Source organism: Vulpes vulpes, chromosome 16 (assembly GCF_048418805.1).
Source record: "Vulpes vulpes isolate BD-2025 chromosome 16, VulVul3, whole genome shotgun sequence".
NCBI lineage: Eukaryota > Metazoa > Chordata > Mammalia > Carnivora > Canidae > Vulpes > Vulpes vulpes.
In genome coordinates this window covers 90,393,623-90,410,534 of record NC_132795.1, presented here as the reverse complement: position 1 = coordinate 90,410,534, position 16,912 = coordinate 90,393,623, and the positions used below count along the sequence as shown (strand labels likewise).

Sequence of the window (16,912 nt, the reverse complement as noted above, 5' to 3'; positions counted from 1 at the left end):
GGCTGACCCCGGGCTTGGTGTTTCGTTATCAGATCCGGGGGGGCGGGGAGGGGCGCCCACTTCATGGACTTATCGTGAAGGTTAAAGGAGATACAGAGTCCCAAGGTTTTAGCCATGCCCCCGGCACAGAACAACTAAACGATCGTAACTGGCCCGAAAGGCTTGGGCTCCGCGTGCGTGGCTCGGGCGCGTCGCGTTAACCGAAGGACCTCGCGGCCCGCGGAGGCCCGGGCAGCGCGCGAGGTGGGTGCCCAACGCCCGCCTGTAAAATCGCGGGGTGTCCGGCCTGCCTCGCAGGGGCCCCCCGCCTCCCCTTCCCCATCGCGCCTGCACCCCCGGGCCCGCGGCCAGCACTCCCGGGACACAAAGCCACCGCCCCGGCTCCGGCCCCGTCCCCGTCCCCGTGCCCCGGCGCGCGGCGGGCAGCCCGATACGTCACGTCGGCGCGACGCCGCCCGGCAGGCCCCCTCCCCGCCTCCGCCTCCTCCCGGCGCCCGCGCCGCTTTCTGGAAGCTTCGTGAAGGCGGCGGGTGCCTTCCGTCCGTCGGCGGCCGGCAGGAATCCGGGTCCATCCGTCCCTCCCAGGCCCGCGCAGACCCCGCCGAGTTGGCCATGCCCGAGAACGCGGCTCCGCGGAGCGGGGCGCCCGCCGCAGGCGCCGGCGGCCGCAGCAAAACCGCCTACCAGGATCGCGACAAGCCGGCGCAGATCCGCTTCAGCAACATCTCCGCGGCCAAAGGTACCGCTCGCGGCGTCTGGCCCGAGGCCGTGCGGGCCGAGCTTTGCGCTGCGGCCCCGGACTTGGGTGGCCAACGCGCCTCCTGTTTGCCGGGATGGTCCGCAGCGAGCTTTGCTGCGCTCTGTCGGGGTCGCCGGCGCCGCCCGGTCCGGGCCCGGGCCCTGACGCCCGCAGCCTTTCGCCCTCGGCGGTTCCTCGGGCTGCCGGAGACGGCGGGCCTGGGCACCTGCCGCGGCAGCGCTGTCGTTAGTTCCCCTGCGAGAGCGTCTTTTGCAAAATGCAGTTTAGGTTTCAGGTGTTCTTACAAGGATACCACGTAAAGAAGCTCCCGGCTCGACTAATGAAAAGGGGGCTGGCGCCTCGGTTGGGCGGCGCCCTTTGTCCTGGGCTGTGGGGGAGGCCTCGCTGCCGGCTGGAGCTCCCGGGAAGCCACCTGTGCTTTTCCGCGCAGGGTGCGTGTGCAGCCGGGCCCCCGCCGGCCTGGAAGTGTGGACGGCGCGTTGGCGCTTCGTTGTTCTGCAGACTAGGTCGGAGTATGATGGAGATGAAGACCCGAGCTACCGTTCTCTGTGACCGTTGCTTCGTGGCTCTGTGACCTTCGACCTCTGGCTAACGTTTCCTCACTCCTAAAATTGGGGAAGGTGTTCTCTCGCTTTTTTTTTTTTTTTTTTTAAAGATTTTTATTTCATGAGGGACCGAGAGAGAGAGAGGCAGAGACACAGGCAGAGGGAGAAGCAGGCCCCATGCAGGGAGCACGACGTGGGACTCGATCCCGGGACCCCGGGGTCACGCCCTGGGCGGAAGGCGGTGCTAAACCGCTGAGCCACCTGGGCTGACCTTTTTTTTTTTTTTTTTTTTTTTTAAAGAGTTGTGAGAATTAAGTATAGTTGATTTGAGACAGAAGAGTCTGGAAGGAAAAATGAGAACAAAGGCCTAGAGATCTTACCTGATGCTTATTGAGCCTTATAATCCAGTTTCATTACAGTTAGAGAATAAAGCGCATGAAGATGCGAGAAGTGAGATGGGGAGGGCAGGATGGGGCGAAATGCTTCGGAAGGGCCTGTGAGAGGAGGTCGGGTGAATGAATGATCTGTGAACATGACCTTTTCAGTGAGAACTCAGGGGCACAACTAATCTTTTCCAAATCAGACAAAACCTAGCCAACTTGGTCAAGAAAAGTTGCTTTCGTTTAGGTGTAGTTTTGGTTTAATTCAGGGAGCCAGTTTTTTATTTAAATGTTACCTCAAAATGGTGCTTTCCCCCCCCCTCATCTCCCCAAATTGGTTGATCATGTAAAAACCGTATAGACACACAGAAAATACTAGTTCTGGTACTGTTCGGCATGGGTCCTGTAACAGACCCTACTGTGTGCCACACAGAATGATACACAATCAGACACCTTTGGAGATGTAATCAGTCTAAAATCCTTTTCTATTTTTTGGTTAGGGTGCGTTGTCCTAACTTCATGTAGACGAATGTGAGGGCAATCTTAAAGTGAGTTGGTCTGCTTGTAGAACCTGGGCCGTGTGGGTCCACTAAAATCGCCTGAAAGCATAATATTGCCTGGTTAATTAGGAATAGAAGCCCAAAATTATGAAATAATTAAGTGGAAAATAATTTTTAATTATAGCAAATACTTTCATTTTCTTAAGATCTTTATTATTCACACAATAAAGGGAGGGGGAGTATGATGCTGGTTGTGGAGTCTACAGTGATTAGGGCACAATCTCAGCCCTGTGTATATTGAGTGAGGTGGTATCTTAGGAAGGGGAAGGCCTAATTATTTGTCCTGGGCTTCTCAAAAGGGGATTTGACTTGAGTGTTCATCAAATCTAATTTCCCTTAAGTGGACTAATAAACACTCTTAGGGAGCATTAATAAGAACATGTAACGTTGGAAGGGTAGACTGTGTATCCGGAGGTGTTTTATAATGTACTGATGATGATTAAAACCTAGATTTTGGTTTGGGTAAAGGTTTGGGGTTTTTGTTTGGGCTTATTTGGTGGCAAGGTAGAAGATGGCAAAGGATGTTTTACTGTGGGCCATCTTTATACGAGCTTCACATTGGTGGACAAAAAACTTTGCCTTCAAAGATTCAATCTATAATTAGGGGAGACAGAATAGACAAATAAGTGGAATTATACATAGTATATTAAGAAGTCTTGCCTCCCCTGTTGCTGCTTATGTTCTTTTAAGGAATGGAGAAAAATACAGCCTTCATCCAGAGGTCATAGTGCTTATTTTGATACTAGAGGAGGGTTAGGTAAATCCTCAAAAATGATTCTGCGGTAGGCAGGGCGCCAGTGTTATGTTTAGTGACTTTAACAACAAAAGGTGAAGTGTCCTACAATCAAAAAAGAATAAATCATTGTTTCCAGTATATTCTTAATAAATAATGAATTTTTTTTTAATGGACACAGTAAATGTTTGTATATCATATCCTGATAAGGACAAATGATCATTTGAGAAGAGAAACACTTTGCTTTAAGCATCTTGATTTTTTTCCCTCTGTTTACAGCTGTTGCTGATGCTATTAGAACAAGCCTTGGACCAAAAGGAATGGATAAAATGGTAAAAAGCTGAATTATAATTATGTATTAAAATCCTATTGTCCACACTGCAGAATCTCAATAAGGGTTAAGATGTGCTGCTTAAAAAGTGTTAGAAAGGTACTTTGAGAGTTTGGAAGAATAGATTGCTTTGGGGTGAGCAGGACTCCAGTATAATTTGTATTTTGTTTAATGCTTTTTATACGAATTACATTCACAAAAGTAGTTACCTGTTGTATTACATGGAAAATAGAGTAAGGCTATAGCTCTAAGCGCTTGAGTTAATTGTTCCTTATTGAAATAACTGTGACCCTACATTGGTCTGTAGAATTTGACTTGTTCTTCTAGTGTGGTTGACTGGCAACATAAAACATTCCAGAGCATTCCAGTCACTTGATAAATATACCCTCAAATTCAGTGCTAATTAACATCCAAAAGGAGAGATAAACAATATGAAAGATTGTCTGGATGATATACAGATCATTATTCCCTCTGGATATTTTAAAATCCATCCTTGCTAGTAATGCTGTATAGCCTTTGTTGAAAATACTAAGACACAGATTACTGTGTTTGTAAGATTTGTATTCACTACGTTCATGGTGCAGTCTTTTTTGGAGATCCATGGTAATCATTTCTTATGGATCTGAACCCAGGAGTACTAGTAATTCTTCATAGTATTATTTCTGCTCTATGTTGTATATGTCTAGATTTCTTTCACTTTCAAACAATAAAAAAATAGAGTAAAGCCAAGTATTTTCAGTTGTAAAATTAGACTGTTGCTGTGTGTTCTTACGTCACTATACTAATGTAAGGGAAGAGAATTGGAAATGAAGCACAACTGTAAGCTATGCAAACATAAATTAACATCTTTACTAAGAAGCTTTAAAGTTAGTAGAACTTTTAGGGTGTCATAGTACTGGGTAAAGAAAATAAAATTTTTGAAATGCAGCTTTTATTTAAAAAAACGAAATTTTGCAGATTCAAGATGGAAAAGGCGATGTGACCATTACAAATGATGGTGCTACCATTCTTAAACAAATGCAAGTGTTACATCCAGCAGCCAGAATGGTAAGTACAATTTTACATAAGGTTTTTTCTTTTTTAAGTATTATTGGTTTAATATTTGTAAATAAATTTGTTTTATTTTATCACATTCTATAATTTAACCATTGTAAATTCTTTTTTTCTATGTTAAACAGGAATGTTTATAGGATACATTGTGTGTCTAACATTATGTTATTCAGAGCGAGGTTGTAATACATGAATTTCCTTGTCCATAGGAATGTGATATATATATATAGTTGGAGAAAAAACATGAAATGGCAAAAGTTATTAGTTCGGGGGTATTGGAAAAGAGCAATGTAGTCTTAATTGTGTGCAAAAAACAAATCATGTGTCAAACATAAACAGTAAGATTTATTAAAAACAACAACAACAAAAAAACAATTAACCAATTCAACTAAGTGTAATGATGACCCTAGGGTCAAGTGAGAAGTCACCATATCTGCAAAAAGAAATTTCTATTGAAAAGTTATGTTTGATTATGTCAAGATGATTTTTGAAATGAATCAGATTATGCTTATACAGGGTCAATTCCGATAAACTTCCAAAGGACTCCAAACTGACACTTGTCTCCTAGAATGCCCCATTATTTAGCTTCTAAGTCTACAGGGTACCTATGGTATAACATATACACTTTCTGAGAGGAACTTCTGGGAAGAAAAGATTTAAAACCCATAGTCTGAACTTGAAATCATATCATAGATTCTTATAGGGAGTATATGAGCAGAATTTTGTGTGTCACAAATATATTAATCATCATTTTAAAATAAAACTCAGAAATAAACCTGAGAAATCAAGAATTAAATCATACAGGGTTGATAATCAAATTGTTTTTGACACTCATACGAAGGTCATTCTATATTTCAGTTAGATGTTATTGGGTCTTCACATTTCTCATTGAGTAACTTAGCATGTTCTGTTGACTTAGCTGGTCGAGCTGTCTAAGGCACAAGATATAGAAGCAGGAGATGGCACCACATCAGTGGTCATCATTGCTGGCTCTCTCTTAGATTCTTGTACCAAGCTTCTTCAGAAAGGTAGGTAGGAGACATGATATGTTTTATTACAAATAAAGGCAAAAAAAAACTATTAAGTAATAGATTTGATACTTAATTTGGAATAACTAATTTTCTAATTTTATTAGGAATTTTTAGGTTGCATTTTGCTGTGTTTATCATAGGAGTAAGATTTTTTTTTTTTTTAACCAGGCTTCATTTTAAATGGAACTTAATAGAATTTTGCTTTTCTAAAATAAATTGTGGTGGTGGTACTAATCTTCGGCTCTAGATGAGATGGGTGATTTGGGAGAGGTAGTATGGGTTCTTCCGGTAAATAATGCTTAATCATAGTAGAGACTCTCTAGTCACTTATTTTATTTCTTACCTAGATTTGTCGTGTTTTGAAAAAGTAAAAAAAATTGTTTTCACCTTAATACCACGAGTGAAGAATTGATTATTCCAAATTAATGGAAATAAAATATTAGCCATGATGCAGCGAAGGTTGTTCGGATTGTTATATTTATAACGGAAGCATAAGTTAATTTAGATCATTTAAAAATTAATACTCTTAAATTATAATGAACAACACATTTTAAGAAATAGAATAATAAGTGAAGTTTATCTGTTATAATAACCAACTTTTAACAACAGGGATTCATCCAACCATCATTTCTGAGTCATTCCAGAAGGCTTTAGAAAAGGGTATAGAAATCTTGACTGACATGTCTCGACCTGTGGAACTGAGTGACAGAGAAACTTTATTAAATAGTGCTACCACTTCCTTGAACTCAAAGGTGAGACCAGTGCTTAAGGGATCATTGTATAGTTACTTTTTAAAGTTTGTTAAGATTTGTAACTCTTCAGTTGTGATTTTTTTGATACTATACAGTTTTGTTTGTTTGTTTGTTTGTTTTTTAAGATTTTATTCATCCATTCATGAGAGAGAGGGGGGCAGAGACACAGGCAGAGGGAGAAGCAGGCGAGGCAGAGAAACAGGCTCCATGCAGGGAGCCCGACATGGGAGACATGGGACTCAATCCCGGGTCTCCAGGATCCCACCCTGGGCTAAAGGCGGCGCCAAACCACTGAACCACTGGGGCTGCCCTACTATAGTTTATAAAGGTTAGGTATGGAGTGTCTACGTTACTGGAGTTATTTATATAATTGAATTAGTTCAGGTCAGATTTGCTCTTTCAAGGCTTTCAAATAAACTATCATCATTTTATAGATGGGAAAATAGATCTAGTGAAATTAAATAACTAATCCAAGGGCAGCCCCGGTGGCGCAGCGGTTTAGCGCCGCCTGCAGCCCAGGGCGTGATCCTGGAGATCCTGGATCGAGTCTCACATCAGGCTCTCTGTATGATGCCTGCTTCTCCCTCTGCCTGTGTCTCTGCCTCTCTCTCTCTCTCTGACTCGATGAATAAATAAATAAATAAAATCTTAAAAAATAAATGAATGAATGATCCAAGATCTGTCAGTAAGGGATAAGCAAAGATTGGAACCCAGAACAGGTTTGCCCACGGTCCGTCTTAAGTAATAATGCTGTTTTCTTCGTTTTCAAATTTAAAGCATTGATTTTTTTTTTTTAATTTCTTGCATACTTCATGTTTTTTGTTTTCTATCATGTCCTGTGCCCCCCCCCCCCTCCCATTTTTCTCATCAGTATTGTATTGAACATTCATGTTCTTCCAGTGTTAGGTGGAGAGCTAGATAGTGTTAGTGACATACATGTTTTTAATTTCCCCAGATCTTATATAGACAGAATAGTGAGGTTAACAAGCATTGGTCATAGAGCCTAGACTGCTTGGGTTTAGTGCTAGGTTCATCACTTGACTAAACTTGTGACTCTTTGAATTTCTTCATCAAGATTGAAGGAGGGGACGCCTAGGTTGAGCGTCTGCCTTTGGCTTAGGGTGTGATCCTGGGGTCCTGGGATCGGGTCCCACATCAGGCTCCCTGCGAGGAGCCTGCTTCTCCCTCGGCCTGTGTCTCTGCCTCTCTGTGTCTCTCATGAATTAATGAAATCTTAAAGATTGAAGGAGTATATAAACGTAAAGAGCTAAGACCACACTAAGAGCTTAGTAAGTATTAGCCAGTAGTTATTTTTATTAGCCCCTCAGTATTAAGGGTGGACATCTATAGCATTTGGTCACAAATTCATTTTAGATAAGAAACATCTATGTATGATTTGATTTTTGTATTTACTATGGAATTATGAGTAATCTAGGTAGGTCCATCTAGTATGTTAATAAAATAGGAAAACAAACTTCCATATTTTGTGCCCTTGGTGACTGATGACTTAGAGTGGAAAAGACAGTTCATAGGGAATGTTGTCTCGTGTTGTCCCACTCTCCCCCTGCCACCCAAAAAAAGTGATTACTTCTTGAAGATGTTTGTCGTTAAAGAACTAGGACTTTTTCTGTTGTGAGGCTGATTTTATTATTTTTAATTCTAGGTTGTGTCTCAGTATTCAAGTCTGCTTTCTCCAATGAGTGTAAATGCAGTGATGAAAGTTATTGACCCAGCCACGGCTACTAGTGTAGATCTTAGAGACATTAAAATAGTTAAGAAACTTGGGTAAGCATTTCTAATTATAATTTTAATAAAAATTAATTTAAGAACTGGTATTAATGTAAAAATCTCAGGAATTTGTTTATTTCATTATGATGGCAAGGCCATCTTCAAGTATGATCAAACAAGTTCAGGAATTGGGGAAATAATACATGGGAGGCTCACATTTTTATCGGACTGGTGATTTTTAATCTGTTGGCATCTCTTAATCTCAGATTTCTACCCTCTTAACTGTCTACTGCTTGTTTCCTTTTTTCTTAGTGGGACAATTGATGACTGTGAGCTGGTAGAAGGGCTGGTACTTACTCAGAAGGTGGCAAATTCTGGCATAACTAGAGTTGAAAAGGCTAAGATTGGGCTTATTCAGTTTTGCTTATCTGCTCCCAAAACGGATGTAAGTAAAACCAAATGAAACTGGTTCCTTGTAATGTGTGTGATGTTCTAATAGCTCAGACCTTTGTTTATTATTATAAAAATAAAATACTGTTAATAGTGATAAAAACCATAGATTTCAAAAGGAAATAGTAAGATTGAGGCAAAAATAGAAATTGTTGGATACCAGACAGGACAGATCTATACCTTCAATTGGCTATTGTTGAAATTGAGCATTGACATCATAGGTGAAGGCAAATAACAATAGGGGTACTGTGTATGAAAAAATAAAAAACTCTGTAAGAGTGTAAGTGGATTTCCAGATTCTTTGTAGGTTTCTGAAAAATCTCCACCCATCCTATAGCAGCAGGCAGATCTCTAATCTTACTTTTGCACAAATGAAACTTGAAAACAGCTTACTATTTATACTTTAAAGAAATGTTTTTAAAGGTATTTTCTTATCTTTTAATCATAAATGCTATTTCCAAAAGGGAGTGGCTTATCTTGTCACTTCACTAAGAATTGCTCTTTTCTTACGTCATTTTGGGAAACAGGTTTCCTGTTGATTCATGTTTCCCAAAAGTTCAACCATTTGAAAAATTAATGTTCTTTTATACACCTTTGATTAATTTTTCCCTGGTACCTCCTTTCGGCATACCAGTTTTTATAACAAGCCATAGAGTTAAAAGGGTGCAACTGAAATTACTTCAGTGATGCGTATAATTGTATGAAGAAAATTGACATAGTCAGGAAATAGGATAATCATTTTACAATTACCAAAAATGTAATTGCAAAAAATATAATCAAGACAACAGGGTGTATAGATGAATGTTAAAGACCCGAGTTAAGGTTGGTGTGTGTTCATCCTCTTAGATCTTTTCTGTGTATGTCTGTATAGTTTATTATTAGGTATTTTGGTTGGATTTACGTGATACGTAATATTTTCTTTAAATGTCCTTTTCACTTAAAAACTCTTACAATGCAATTTATTAATATCTTTTTTTTTTTTTTCAACAGATGGATAATCAAATTGTAGTTTCTGACTATGTCCAGATGGATCGAGTGCTTCGGGAGGAGAGAGCCTATATCCTCAATTTAGTGAAGCAAATTAAAAAAACAGGATGTAATGTCCTCCTCATACAGAAGTCTATCCTGAGGTAAGGGGCTATTTATTTTGTTCACCTTTTAATGACCATTTATTTTGGATCCTCTAGCAATTTCTTAGGAAACATTTGGAGTGGGTAAATCACTAGAAATATAGAATGAATCTACATTTTGAGACTGTATTCTGTATTCTGATGAATCCTCTTAAAGTGAGTTCTCTTCCCATTGTGATAATTTAAATGTGTGGGATATACAGTTGACCTTTGAGCAACTCAGGTTTGAACTGTGTGGGTCCACTTTATGTGGATATTTTCAACAGTACTATAAATGTATTTTCCTCGTGGTTTAAGTTTTATTTATTTAAGTAATCTTTATATCCAACATTGGGCTGGAACTCATGACCCTGAGATCAAGAGTCGATTTATTCTTCCAACTCAGCCAGCCAGGCAGGCGCCTCTCCTCGTGGTTTTCTTAATGTTTTCCTTTCTTTAGTTTTATTATAAAATAGAGCATATAATACACACAACATACAAAATATTGGTTAACTGTGTTATCAGTAAGACTTCGGTCAACAGGTTATTAGTTTTGGGGAAGTCAAAATGTATGCATATTTTTGACTGGAGAGAGGGAGGTGATCCCCCTACATGTTGTTCCAGGGTCAACAGTATATTCTTTCTAGACCAAGATCCTAAATATCAAGCAAATGGAATGCTTTGTTTTTTAAAAGGTTAGTTTGGTCTAGAATTTAACTACCTGAGAGAGGCTTTTATTTAAACACCCATGAAATTGCTTGCCTTGAAATTTAGAAGTTCTTTGAAGGGAATGTAAATCATTCATAGATTGAATTTTCCGAAGTTTGAATTGAGAATTGATCTTTTTTTTTCTTTGTTTTCTTCAAGTAAGTAGACACATTCCCTTGTGCTTTATTATTATTATTATTATTTTTATGATAGTCACACAGAGAGAGAGAGACACAGGCAGAGGGAGAGCAGGCTCCATACACAGGGAGCCCGATGTGGGATTCGATCCCGGGTCTCCAGGATCGCGCCCTGGGCCAAAGGCAGGCGCCAAACCGCTGCGCCACCCAGGGATCCCTCCCTTGTGCTTTATTAATAGTGTTATGCCAGAAAGTACTATGGGTGATCATTCTATATAGAAACCTTGACCAAAAAAAAGAAACCTTGACAAACAGGACGCCTTGATGAAGGATTAGATTACCTGTTCTACCAAGTCATAGCATAGGTAGTGACCTTAAGTAGCTGTTCTCAAATTTTAGGTAGCTTATCTATAAAACAGAGATCGTAATATTCACCCCCTCCAATGTCACAGGTTTTCCAGAGGTTTGTTCCAGATAATTTGTGAGAAAGCATAAATTTGTAGTGTTTTGAATTAATCATACTTCTAAATTCATGAAGTATGGATAAAGTTTTAACTATTAAAGATATACTAGTTTAGTATTAAAAACTATGACAATTTGGGCAGCCTGGGTGGCTCAGCGATTTAGCACCACCTGCAGCCCAGGGCATGATCCTGGAGACCTGGGATCGAGTCCCACATCGGGCTCCCTACATGGAGCCTGCTTCTGTCTCTGCCTCTCTCTCTGTGTTTCTCATGAATAAATAAAATCCTTAAAAAAAAAAAAAACTGACAATTTTTGTGTCTTTTACAAATAGTGTTGCCGGGGTCCATTTGAATATTATCCATTGGAAACGTTCAAAGTTTAGAGCATATAAACTTGGTAAACCAACATATAAAGCATATTCCTTCACAAATACTTTGAGTTATTCTTCATTTAAACAGTAACATGACAGAAGGCTTAAAAAGCAGTTGAATAGCAGTTTTTTTAAATTTAGCAATGACATTAATCACCGATTTTTGTATTTTAGAGATGCTCTTAGTGATCTTGCATTACATTTCCTGAACAAGATGAAGATTATGGTAGTTAAGGATATTGAAAGAGAAGACATTGAATTCATTTGTAAGGTAAAATATTCCTAGCACCTGTTTGAGAATATCCAATAATCAATTCTTATATTAATCTGTGGGTTTGATATTTTTCCCAGACAATTGGAACCAAGCCAGTTGCTCATATTGACCAATTCACTGCTGATATGCTGGGATCAGCTGAGTTAGCTGAGGAGGTCAATTTAAATGGTTCTGGCAAACTGCTTAAGGTAAAGTTTGTAATAAAGCTTTTATTTACTTGGGGGTTTTGTTTGTTTTAACCCTCATTTTAAATACCTAATTTGGAATTTGTTTACTAAAGATTACAGGCTGTACAAGCCCCGGAAAAACAGTTACAATTGTTGTTCGTGGATCTAACAAATTGGTGATTGAAGAAGCTGAGCGCTCTATTCATGATGCCCTATGTGTTATTCGCTGTTTAGTGAAGAAGAGGTAATAAAAGTTACCGATTACCATTTTGAACATTGACGTTTCTATATTTTGACTATTTTTAAGGTAGAAGTAGTAAGTTATTAGACATAGCTTCCTGTTAGATAAAATAAACTAAAAATGTATTTGTGAATTTCAGAGCTCTTATTGCAGGAGGTGGTGCTCCAGAGATAGAATTGGCCCTGCGGTTAACTGAATATTCACGAACATTGAGTGGCATGGAATCCTACTGCGTTCGTGCTTTTGCAGATGCTATGGAAGTCATTCCATCTACACTAGCTGAAAATGCTGGCCTGAATCCCATTTCTACAGTAACAGAACTAAGAAACCGACATGCCCAAGGAGAAAAAACTACCGGCATAAATGTCCGAAAGGTAATAATTGAATTCTTAATTATTGCAGAAAATGTTGATTAAAACATTAAAAGCTTCATAAATGTCTGTCAAATGAAAAGGTGATGTGGGTTTTTTGGTTTTTGGCTCTTTTTTGGTGGACAGCAAAGCAAGGTTTACTGAGTTGATAGTAAAGTTTATTGAATGATAGAGTACAGAGCTCCCAAAAAGGAGGAGACCCAAAGGGTTTCCTGAGTGAAAAGCATTTAATTAAAAATAATCTTAGGGGGTGCCTGGGTGGCTCCCCCAGGGAGCCATGTTGATTAAGCATCCAACTTTTGATTTTGGCTTAGGTGATGATCTCAGGGTGATGGGATCGAGACCTTTGTTGGGTTCCCTTCTCAGTGGGGAGTTAGCTTGAGATTCTCTCTCTCCCTCTGCCCCTGCCCCCTGAACTTTTTCAAAGAAAATAATTTTTTATTTTATTTTATTTTTTTAGTAATCTTGGGTTTAGAGGTGCCTGGCTGGCTCTATCAGAAAAGCATATGACTCTTGATCTCTAGGTTGAGAGTTCAAGCCCCATATTAGGTGCAGAAATGACTTTATTTTTTTAAATTATTTAACAAGAGTACAAGTTGGGGGAGCAGCAGCCAGCAGAGGGAGAGGGAGAAGCAGGCTCACTGCTGAGCAAGGAGCCCACTGCAAGACCTGGTCCCAGCACCCTGGGATCATGACCTGAGCCCAAGGCAGATGCTTAACTGACTGAACCACCCAGGCGCCCTGTAGAGATTACTACCTTTTTTTTTTTTTTTTAAGATTTTATTGACTTATAAAAGAGAGGCAGAGACATAGGCAGAGGGAGAAGCAGGCTCCCTGCAGAAAGGCCTGATGTGGGATTCAATCCCTGGACCCTGGGATCACTCCCTGAGCCAAAGGCCGACTCTCAAATGCTGAACCACCCAGGTGCCCCTCCCCCCCCCTTTTTTTTTTTTTAAAGCTTGGATCCAAATGTGAGAATTGCAGATTAATTTATGCTGATGAATAAGAATGAAGATGATGTCTTAAGTGAAAAGTATTATTTGTTCATTAACACTGCTATTTATTGATTGTGTAACTCTTAGTTATTTAAGTCTGTGCTTCAGTTTCCTTGGTTGTTAAAAGGGACAACTCATAGTTCCTTCAAAGGCCTGTTGTTAGGATTAAATATTTTACCAACCAGAAGGCTCTTACTAAAGTTGCCTGGCATAAGCACTACATAAATATAATTAACTGTTCTGTTGTTGTGGCCAGCAACCTAGTATAATTGTGTAAGGTAAACACAGCCGTAATAACCTTCACTTTTGTATTAGTGCTTTATTAATGTCTACTTTTATTGAAGAGAGAGACAGTACATAATGGAAAATAACAGAGTCCAAGGTAATATTTTTTAAGTGATCTAGAACTCGAAAGGAAAGGCACTGCCTGCTTAGGGAAAGCTTTATGATAATGCAACTTTTAATAGGGGGCATGAGGAAATTTCAGGTGGAGAAGCAAAAGTTTTAGGTGAAAGGGCTCATTTTGTCTAGAGGGTTATATGTTGGCATTATAGTGGACTTGAAGGTTGGAAATCTCACAGAAGAACTAGAATGAGGAGGCCTTTGAGTATTGGGGCAGTTATGAGGGAGTTTTGTTTTTATTCCAGTAGTTGGGACCTACTGATGTTTTTTTAACCAAGAGGCTAAGATGATGAAAAAGTATTTTAAGGAGGGAAGACTGGAAGCATGGTTGTTGCCCATTATGGCCACCATAACATAATGCAATAATCCAGAGAGAAGGTGGACTAAGGTAATGGCAGTAACAATTTAAAAATGGGATTTGAGAGAGGTACAAAGGCAGGACAGACCAGACTTAACTATATTCAGAATTGGGGTTCAGGGATTACTTGAGCATTAAAGATCTCACTTTTTTTTTTTTTAAAGATTTTATTTATTCATTCATTCATTCATTCATTCATTCATTCATGAGAGACACACACACAGGCAGAGGGAGAAGCAGGCTCTATGCAGGGAGCCTTACGTGGGGCTCGATCCCAGGTCTCCAGGATCAGGTCCTATGCTGAAGGTGGTGCAAAACCTCAGAGCCACCCAGGCTGCCCAGATCTCACAATTTTTAATTAGTATGAGATTACCTACCTAATTTTTGCCTGGGTAATTTAAAGATAATTAGAAATTGTTTTGGGGTTAGGACTAGGAAAATCTAGCATTAATTCAGTTTTTCCACATTTTTAGTTAAATACAACCTACAATATACAGAAGGGCTTAGCAGAGAGTATTGACTTTTGACTAGAGCAAAGGAAAACTAGGTTGGAAAGGCAAGTCATACTGGTAACAGTGTAGTTGGTGATATGTGTGATTACAGACACTAAATGCAACTTATGCTATTTGGCAGGGTGGTATTTCCAACATTTTGGAGGAACTGGTTGTCCAGCCTTTGTTGGTTTCAGTCAGTGCACTGACTCTAGCAACTGAAACCGTCCGGAGCATTCTGAAAATTGATGATGTGGTAAGTATAAATAGGTTGTGAATTTCCCTACAGGGTCAAAAAGGCATATATTTTTTAAGAGTTTTAGGGAGAGGAGCAGGGTGGTGAATACTACTTTGCTTGTAATCAAGGTGATAACAGTTCATACTTTTACAGTCTTTTCTCACTTGTAAAAATAGGGATGATTTGGTAATTGCCCTAGAACCTTTTTCATCATTAAAATTCTATCATTGCAAGTTGTGGAACTCAAGTTTTTTTCTTGTCAGGTAAATACTCGGTAATCGGATTAACACCGGTCAACTGGTGCTGCTGTGGCCACTAACAGTGCATCTGGAGTGGAAGATCACCTTGGTGTTCTTGCTGTTTGGAAGATTTGTTTCCTTTACGAATCTCTAGGCCTGGTCTTCCAGTTGGCACTTGCTTGAAAAATTGTATTGATACAACTTGATTAAAATATTAAATGTTTGATTTCAAAAGGCAGATTAATTTATTGGCCCTTGTCCCCCAACAGTCTGTTACTTCTGATATTCTTTAAAAACCTGTGTAAGAAGAGAAAAAAAATGAATTCACATTTGCCTGTTGATTTTCTTGGGTCTCAGTCCTGAGTTCTTTAAGTTTTGTGGGGTGTTGTTTTTTCTTTTTCTTATGGAAGTATTGAGAATTTTTAAATGACCCAATCTGCGCCTCACTCTGATAAATCCCCATTCACACAAAAATATCAAAATGATAATATCTGCTGTTTTAAAAATTAACAGTATAGAGGGGTGGCTCAGTTTGTTAAGCATTTGACTTTGGCTCAGGTCATTATCTTGTGAGATTGAGCCCAGTGTCCAGCTCTGTGGGGAGTCTGTTCAAGATCCTCTGTCCCTCTCCCCAGTTCGTGTGTGTGCATGGGCACTATCTCAAATAAATCTTTTTTTTTTTTTTTTTTTTTAAGATTTATTATTTATTAGAGCACAGAGGGAGAGGGAGAAGCAGACTCCCCACCTTGCAGAGAACCTGATGGGCTCAATCCCAGGACCCTGAGATCATGACCCAAGCTGAAGCCAAACACTTAGGCACCCCAATAAAATCTTATTTTAAAAAATGTTTACAGGAAGATACTAAGTGAAAAATGAAGTTTTTCCTATAGCCTATCATCCTAGTCCTTTTTTTTGAAAATATAACTTTAACTGTGTTAATTGGGATTCCTTTTGCAAATAAAAGTATATGCATCTATGTAGCAAATATTATACATGGGGATTCTTTTTTTTTTTAATTAATTTTTATTGGTGTTCAATTTACCAACATACAGAAAAACACCCAGTGCTCATCCCGTCAAGTGTCCGCCTCAGTGCCCGTCACCCATTCCCCTCCTACACCCGCCCTCCTCCCCTTCCACCACCCCTAGTTTGTTTCCCAGAGTTAGGAGTCTTTATGTTCTGTCTCTCTTCCTGATATTTCCCAACAATTCTTTTCCCTTCCTTTATATTCCCTTTCACTATTATTTATATTCCCCAAATGAATGAGAACATACACTGTTTGTCCTTCTCCGGTTGACTTATTTCACTCAGCATAATACCCTCCAGTTCCATCCACGTTGAAGCAAATGGTGGGTATTTCTACCCACCATTTCTAATTGCTGAGTTTCTAATTGCTGAGTAATATTCCATTGTATACATAAACCACATCTTCTTTATCCATTCATCTTTCGATGGACAACGAGGCTCCTTCCACAGTTTGGCTATTGTGGCCATTGCTGCTAGAAACATCGGGGTGCAGGTGTCCCGACGTTTCATTGCATCTGAATCTTTGGGGTAAATCCCCAACAGTGCAATTGCTGGGTCGTACGGCAGGTCTATTTTTAACTCTTTGAGGAACCTCCACACAGTTTTCCAGAGTGGCTGCACCAGTTCACATTCCCACCAACAGTGTAAGAGGGTTCCCTTTTCTCCGCATCCTCTCCAACATTTGTGGTTTCCTGCCTTGTTAATTTTCCCTATTCTCACTGGTGTGAGGTGGTATCTCATTGTGGTTTTGATTTGGGGTTTTTTTTTTGTTTTTTTGTTTTTTTTTTTTTTTTTTTTTTTTTTTTTATGATAGTCGCAGAGAGAGAGAGAGAGAGGCAGAGACATAGGCAGAAGGAGAAGCAGGCTCCATGCACCGGGAGCCCAACGTGGGATTCGATCCCGGGTCTCCAGGATCGCGCCCTGGGCCAAAGGCAGGCGCCAAACCGCTGCGCCACCCAGGGATCCCTGTGGTTTTGATTTGTATTTCCCTGATGGCAAGT

General features: G+C 39.9%; 1 protein-coding gene across 1 annotated transcript; it reads left to right on the top strand.

Annotated features, from left to right (window-relative positions):
* The first annotated feature begins 442 nt into the window (after nt 1-442).
* CCT4 (chaperonin containing TCP1 subunit 4) lies at nt 443-15,870 on the top strand. Its single transcript, XM_025992705.2, has 14 exons — nt 443-739; nt 3,258-3,310; nt 4,267-4,356; nt 5,279-5,387; nt 6,000-6,142; nt 7,806-7,927; nt 8,183-8,315; nt 9,311-9,450; nt 11,284-11,380; nt 11,461-11,571; nt 11,664-11,794; nt 11,931-12,165; nt 14,551-14,664; nt 14,910-15,870. Exons 1-14 carry the CDS (start codon nt 613-615, stop codon nt 14,922-14,924), a joined length of 1,620 nt encoding a protein of 539 aa, XP_025848490.1. The 5' UTR covers nt 443-612; the 3' UTR covers nt 14,925-15,870.
* Nucleotides 15,871-16,912: the final 1,042 nt, after the last annotated feature.